The sequence below is a fragment of the Miscanthus floridulus genome, chromosome 7 (genome assembly GCF_019320115.1).
Source record: "Miscanthus floridulus cultivar M001 chromosome 7, ASM1932011v1, whole genome shotgun sequence".
In the NCBI taxonomy this organism is placed as follows: Eukaryota; Viridiplantae; Streptophyta; class Magnoliopsida; order Poales; family Poaceae; genus Miscanthus; species Miscanthus floridulus.
Window position 1 is genome coordinate 7,121,252 of NC_089586.1, and position 7,128 is coordinate 7,128,379.

Here is a 7,128-nt window from a genome sequence, read left to right on the forward strand (position 1 = left end):
ATTTGAGAGGTCATGTACGGTGCATGCACACTTGATCATTCGTGGTTTCATGGATGTCTATCGATGTTGGAACAAGCATGGCGAGGAAGGCATAAACGAGGAAATCGACCTGCAGGACAGCCATATGGATGACAGGTCCTGCCGTGCAGATGGACTCTTTGGCCGTACAAAGGAAGATGTCTCGCATGCTAGTACTGCTGGTCAGGATCTCGGTGATAGAGACATCGTGGAGATGGGTGAGCAATTAGGCCAAATGCCGGACAAAATCGAAGAGATGGTGCGCGATGCCACGTGGGAGGGCCTCTACTGAGAAGGAGATAGCAAGATTGGAAGCTTTGATGAAAGATGCAAAGCTCCCAGTGTAAGGAAAATTTCAAAGCTTATTCAGCTGCTTACATCAATCTGCACAATCTATAAGCTAGTTAATCTTCACAGCAAACATTTGGCTACACACAGGCTCAAGATCCTGCAGCAAAGCAAAATCTAGGTACATGAACAAATCATTGACAGGCACTGAACACGAGGCAAATCAACGTACCTAGCTATCATGGCGCCTAGGCGTAGTCTGAATCCGGCGTGGTACTGAACACCGGCCTGTCCTTGTCCACCACCACGGCGGGGGAGGTGCTGTCCTTGCCGCTGGCGGCGCCGCTGCTCCCGCTCTTGCGGCGCGGCTTGGCCTCGCCGAGCATGGTGATGACGTCGCGCATGGACGGCCGGTCCTGCGGCGCCCTGGCCGTGCAGAGCACGGCGATGCGCAGCACCAGCAGCATCTCCTCTCGGACGTGCGCGCACCGGCCGCCGACGTGCGGGTCCAGGTGCTCCTCCACCGTGTTGCTCCGGATCTTGTCCCGCACCCACCCCACCATGTCCTGCCCCTCGCCGAACTCCGCCTCCACCGCGCGCCGCCCCGTGATGAGCTCCATCAGCACCACGCCGTAGCTGTAGATGTCGCTCTTCTGGTCCACCTTCAGCGTGTACCCGTACTCTGATGTCAGAACAATCGCTTCAGATTCATTGATGGATGCTGGCTGTCTGATAGCATGCGGATCATGCATGGATCGGCGATGATACCAACCTGGCGCGATGTAGCCATAGGAGCCGGCGACGACGGAGACGGACTCGTTGGAGCCGGCCAGGGCGCGGGCGAGGCCGAAGTCGGAGATGCGGGCCTCAATGTCGGCGTCGAGGAGGATGTTGTTGGACTTGATGTCGCGGTGGATCACCGGCGGGTGGCAGTCGTGGTGGAGGTACGCCAGACCCTGCGCCACGCCGGTGGCGACGTCGTAGCGGGACACCCAGTCCAGCAGAGCGCGCTTCTCCGGCGGGCCGTGCAGCGCCTCCCACAGGCTGCCGTTGGGCATGAACTCGTACAGCATCATGGCGTCCGCGTCGTTGTGCACGTACCCTAGCAGCCGCACGATGTTCCGGTGCCGGAGCCGCCCCAGGAGCGCCACCTCCTTGAGCACGTCCGCGGTCACCTCGCTCGCCGCGTCGCCGTCCACCGGCGCCGGCCGCCACAGCTTCTTCACGGCGATCACGGCGCGCGCGCGCGGGAGCTCCGCCCTGTACACCACCCCGGTCGCGCCCATGCCCACCACATTCGCCTCCTTTATGCACGCCACCACGTCGGCGCTCGTGAACCCGAGCCGCTGGAACGCCGTCAGCCGCCACGGCCACGCGCCCGACTCCGCGCCGAGCCTCTCGTCGTCGTCGCAGCAACCCCCCGCGTACCACCGCCGGTACGCGTACCGCCCAGCGACCAGCGCCGTGAACGCGGCGACGACGGCGAGCATCGCCGCGAGCCAGCCCACCGCGACGCGCCTGAGGCGGGCGCTGCCCGCGGCAGCGCGCGCCGCCACGCCCGTGTCGCGGCTCCCGAAGCACGGCGGGAGCACGCCGCCGCACAGCCCGGCGTTGCCCGCCAGCTCGTCGGGGTTGATGGAACGCAGGACGCCGTTCCCGGGCACGCGACCCGTGAGGTTGTTGTACGAGAGGTTGAGCGTCTCCAGCGCCGGCGAGCTCCCGAAATTCTCCGGGATGCCGCCAGTCAAGGAGTTGCTCGACAGATCAAGGATGGCCATCGCGGGCATCATGGCGAGTGCCTTGGGAATCTCGCCGGTGAGCTGATTGTGCCTGAGGTTCAGCTTGACCAGCCTCTGGCACGAGGCGAGGCTGGACGGGATCGCGCCGGCGAGCCGGTTGTTCGAGAGGTCCAGCGCCGCCAGTGCCGGGCAGTCCTGGAACTGGTCAGGGAGCTCGCCGGAGATGATGTTGTCTGACGCCAAGAAGCTCTGCAGCGTCGGGATCGTGAAGAGGCTCGACGGCAGCGAGTATTGGAGGTGGTTGTGAGATAGGTCGATGAACGACAGCGACGTCGACGACGCGAGGTCGCCGGGGATCTCTCCGGACAGGTCGTTGCCTGCGAGCTCGAGCCGCTGCAGCGACGGCAGCTTGCCGAACCCGATGGGGATCGTGCCGGTGAGCCGGTTGCTCTGCATGCGCACGCGCACCAGCGACGCGCACGACGCGAGCCCGGCCGGGATCCCGCCGGTGAAGCCGTTGTTGAACATGATCAGCTTGGAGAGTGCCTTGCCGTTGCAGATCCCAGCCGGCACGGGGCCGGTGAAGGAGTTCGACGACACGTCCACCCACTGCAGCGGCGAGCTCTTGCCGAGCGACGCGGGAAGCTGCCCCGTCAAGGAGTTGTTCCACAGCTCGAGCACCTCCAGGTTCGGCATGTCCCCGATGGTCGCCGGCACGGTGCCATCGAGGTGGTTGCACATGAGGTGGAGCAGCCGGAGGTGGCTCAGCTGAGCGACCTCGTCGGGGATCGGACCCGTGAGCGAGTTGTCGGACAGGTCGAGGAAGACGAGCGTCGAGATGTTGCCGAGCTCCGGCGGTATCTTGCCTTCGAGGTTGTTCTGGTATAGGTAAAGCGCGGTGAGCGCCGGAAGCTTGCCGAGCTCCGCTGGGATGGGCCCGTCGAGGTGTCCGACGGCGAGGTCGAGGTACTGGAGGTTGGCGAGGCTGCCGAGCTCCGGTGGGATGCTTCCCTCCAGCACATTGTACCCGATGATGAGGCTCTCGAGCGACTCGAGCTCGCCGAGCTCCGCTGGAATCTTGCCGGTGATGTTGTTGCCGGAGAGGCCCAGGAACTTGAGCTTGGTGAGGCTCCGGTACGCCGCCGGGATGTCACCGCCGAAGAAGCTGCCCCTCAGGTCGACGGTCTCGAGGGACGTGGCGTTGGCGAGGTCGGCGGGGAGTGCGCCGACGAAGTTGTTGCCGGAGGCGTTGACGGTGGCGAGGTCAGCGCAGGAGCCGAGGCCGGCCGGGAACGCGCCCTCGAAGGAGTTCTGGCTCACGTCGAACACCTGGAGATTGGACAGCGGCGCGAAGGACTTGGGCAGCGTGGTGGCGAACGCGTTGGAGGAGAGGTTGAGGACGGTGAGCGACGCCAGCCGGAGCACGTCTTCCGTGACCTTGCCGCTCAGGTTCTTGCCGGAGAGGTCGAGCGCGTCGACGAGGCCGGCGGCGTTGCACCGGACGCCCGTCCATCTGCAATGCGGCGAGGCCTTGGCGCCATCCGTCCAGTCCGCGAGCGCGCCCAACGAGTCAACGAAGCCCGCCTTGAGCGCGAGCAGCGCCGCCCGCTCGTCGCCGCCGGCGGCGGCGGCGCCAGCTCCGGTGTACAAGATGGAGGACACTGTCACTAGCAGAACCAGTGCTGTCACTCTGGCCTCCATTAGAAGCCTCTGCCACTTTCCTAGAAAGCACTTTTGGGACCTGAAATCGATCAGCTTCTAGCTGCAGCAGGTGCCTCTGCTGCTTCTAGTGCTGCGCCATGTCAGAGGCACTGTCTGGCTTGCCTACTACGGTGTAATTTGTTTGCTGACACTACTGCATCTGCAGGAATGGCAGAGGCTGCAGCTAGGTGGAAGAAGAAGAAGATGGCAGAAAAGGCTTTATATCATCACTCTCACTAGTCCCAAGATCGGTTAAAGCATGTATAAGATAATGGATCTTCTTGGCATTTCTTAGCCACCATGCTGTTTGTTTAGTGCCTGGACACCTCACCCTGCGAACGAATGTGAGCTGGGTTTTGGAGAGGGGGCATGAGAACATGGAACATGGAGGGAATGTGTTTTAAAGCCATGGCTTTTGCAGCCTGCTTTTGGGCAATGTTGGCATTCTTTAATCTTTTACTTTGTGGCAGCCCCCATCAGATCAGAGTAGATTAATTGCATTTGCATCTTCAGTTTACATTCCCTGTCATTGCAGACAGTAGAAGATTAGCTCTGCTCTAGCTTTCTGAACCTGATTGATTACTAAGGAGTACTAATCAGAGACCAACAGACCTGCTGTAAATTAGGTGTTCGTACGGCCTGTTCTTTTGGAAGCTTCTGTTATCAAGTTCTAAAACAGATCTACTCCTGCATTTTTTTTTGTAGATGAAAGCCTAAGATTTCAATTGATCCTGATCTACATCTACTAGTACCATGCAGAAGCTAGCTCCTACTCTCTGTGGTACAGATAAGCTATTAGGATAATAAGAGCTACAGTAATTTCACAGTGCTAATCCTATGTCATGTCATTTACCAGTCAGTAGAACAGGAGGATGCTTCCATTGCAGGCTCTAAAAGAATGGATTTAACCCAAAGGGAGACAAGAGGGGTACGTTCTTGGTGTGGTCCTGATGCAAGCACCCTAACTAGCTAAGAGATCTGGACACATGTCATGCATATATAAACAACTAAAGAAAGTTTACCCTGCCTAAGCATATGTACAGTGTGCACTGCATGTGTTGAGTCTGCCCAAGTTGACCTTGTTAAAATAAAACCTGCTCTAATCATTCCTGTGACAGTGGGCATGCATGCAGTAGCTGCTGCTGCTGCTGCTGTTACTGCTCTTCTCTGACAAGGGGATCCTTTGAGCATTGCTTGGCACATGTCCCTAGTAGAATGTCACCTGTGTCCTACATGCATCAGATGAAAAGGGAACAGAAGTAGTACTAGCAATGTAATTAAATGGGTTAATTAGCAAGTGAGTTGACGCAGTTTGGAAGGCTGCTGTTGCTGAAACACAGTCAGAGAAAGAATCACAAGTGATTAGTGAAATTGTTAAATTGGCCTGCAAGGCTGCTTATTGCACTTCTTCCGTATCTGATGATCTGAATGAATATCTGATCAAGCAATAACAGCAATGGCAAGGGACAGAAACACTGCATCTAGAGTAACAACTGCCATCCCAAATTCTTCCAACGATAATTATTGCAATAGTGAATGAACAGTTCACCCAGTGAACAACAGAAAGCCAAGTGAAAGTAAATGGAACTTGTAGATGCTGTGTTTACCAAGTACGTAGCTGGTACTGAAGAAAAATATGTCAACCTTATCTGCGAGAGGCTTTTTCTTGGGGCTATGTATATAGACCCTAGGATGTCAACTCTATGAGCATATTTTGAAATCCTTGTTGTGTTGTTGGCATTTTTGAAGTTTAAGAAAAAACTAGGGACAAAGGAACAGGGCGCATTAAACACTTAAGAACTGATAAGTTAAACTGGAAATGTTGCCAAGTAATAACAGTAAAAAACACTATGCACTGGTCCTTATTTACCTACACTATTCTTGCATATATATAGCCACGTCCCCTTGTTTACTTGCCTTTCTAATTACAAAATTAAACTAAGATAGCTGCCTATGCCTAATAACCTCCGGATTCAGCAATAATTTATACATTCATCCATACCTTTAAGTACACCGATTTTGAACAATAACTTCGAAAGACTAATCTGAGTTTGCACCATGTAAGAATACAGAGATCAATTGCCATGCTCTCCGAGGATACATCAATTTGTGTATCTAGTCCAGTTTGATGTATATGTGGCACAGATCAGAGTGACAATCTCCAAAATAATGTGCCACGATACAGCAAAACGGCTAGAAACACATCTTGATCGATCAAACAAAGTGTAATTGTGGATTTGTGGTGGCAATAATACTGATAGAAAAGCCTAATTAGCTAGGGAATAGTGGAACACAAACCAAAGGAGTTCATATATAATCATAGGGCCTAATGAGGGACGACCCTAGCAAATCAAAGGTGCGCTTTTGCACTAGCTACTAGCAAACTTTGCATGCAGGAGCAGGATATGCAGGTAGAGCTAGAGGTGCAGAGCAGGCTAATGTGTACTCAAGATAATGGGATCATACATACAATGCAATGGCGTGCGGTGCTATTTAAGCAACTGCTTGTTGTAGGCATACCAACCAAACTTAATCATGCAGCCATGAGTTTGGTGTTGGAGGAAAAGTAGTACTACTTACTAAGAAAAAAAGAAAAATAAATCCCCAAAGTTAGCCATGCTAGTCTGTGACATTCTCTCATCATTTTTTTGACAGGCTTTCTCTCATCATTAGCCCGTAGCTTCTTTGCTTGCCTGTAACCCATGCATAGCAATAGCAATTCAATCATTTTTGCACCGCCGGCCAGCAGCTTCCTGTGGAATCATTTCAGTTAAGCTTCATGTTTAGGCTATATATGATCCAGCTGTTAACTTGTTAGTCATGTCGTGTTGCAGCAGAAACATAGATAAAGGTGACTAATGTAAGTTGTCATTGTGTGCGACTACGTATACGTGTACGCTTGCTAATGTGTATGTTTGCAGTTTTGCACTGCATCAGTAGCATTTTGCTATAGATACAGCAAGCTAGTACGAATTTAACATAAGAGATCAGCTTAAGCCTTGAGTCTAGTCCCAGTAGCATACTCATTAATTAGATGGTACGTTGAACTTTTCGCTGACGCGGATTAGAACTAATAAGGTTAGAAGCCGTGCATGTACAATACATCTTTAGGTCCATTGTCATAGATAAAACATGTACAGTAACTAATTGTTTAAGTCCCTTAACAAACAGCACCATGATACAATATATATGCATAGAATGAGTTGTATCGTAATTGTCTTGGAAACAGTGTTATGAACGACGTATAGGAATATGAAGTAAAGAATCAAACCACAGAGGAGACACACGATTTAAAGTGGAAAACCCCTCCGATGTGAAGGGGAAAAACCACGGGCACCAGCCAGCAACAATCTCACTATCTCAAGAGTTTTGGGTTACACGC

At 53.5% G+C, this 7,128-nt stretch overlaps 1 protein-coding gene across 2 annotated transcripts; it reads right to left on the reverse strand.

The window, feature by feature from the left end:
- Positions 1-200: 200 nt before the first annotated feature.
- On the reverse strand, positions 201-4,097 carry LOC136462440 (MDIS1-interacting receptor like kinase 1-like). Of its 2 annotated transcripts, XM_066461539.1 has the most exons (3): positions 1,079-4,097; positions 539-988; positions 201-466 (listed from the first exon to the last, which is right to left on the reverse strand). In XM_066461539.1, the coding sequence occupies exons 1-2, from the start codon at positions 3,744-3,746 to the stop codon at positions 555-557; spliced, it is 3,102 nt and encodes a 1,033-aa protein (XP_066317636.1). In that variant the 5' UTR covers positions 3,747-4,097; the 3' UTR covers positions 201-466; positions 539-554. The 2 variants fall into 2 exon arrangements, with proteins under 2 accessions (XP_066317636.1, XP_066317635.1); XM_066461538.1 differs by having other exon boundaries at positions 201-988.
- Between the last annotated feature and the right edge of the window lie 3,031 nt (positions 4,098-7,128).

Excerpts from the sequence above, each read along its gene's own strand:
- LOC136462440 (XM_066461539.1), bottom strand. The coding sequence starts at position 3,746 with ATGGAGGCCAGAGTGACAGCACTGGTTCTGCTAGTGACAGTGTCCTCC. Across the intron at positions 989-1,078 it reads CTATGGCTACATCGCGCCAG|AGTACGGGTACACGCTGAAG; the intron begins GTTGGTATCATC and ends TTCTGACATCAG.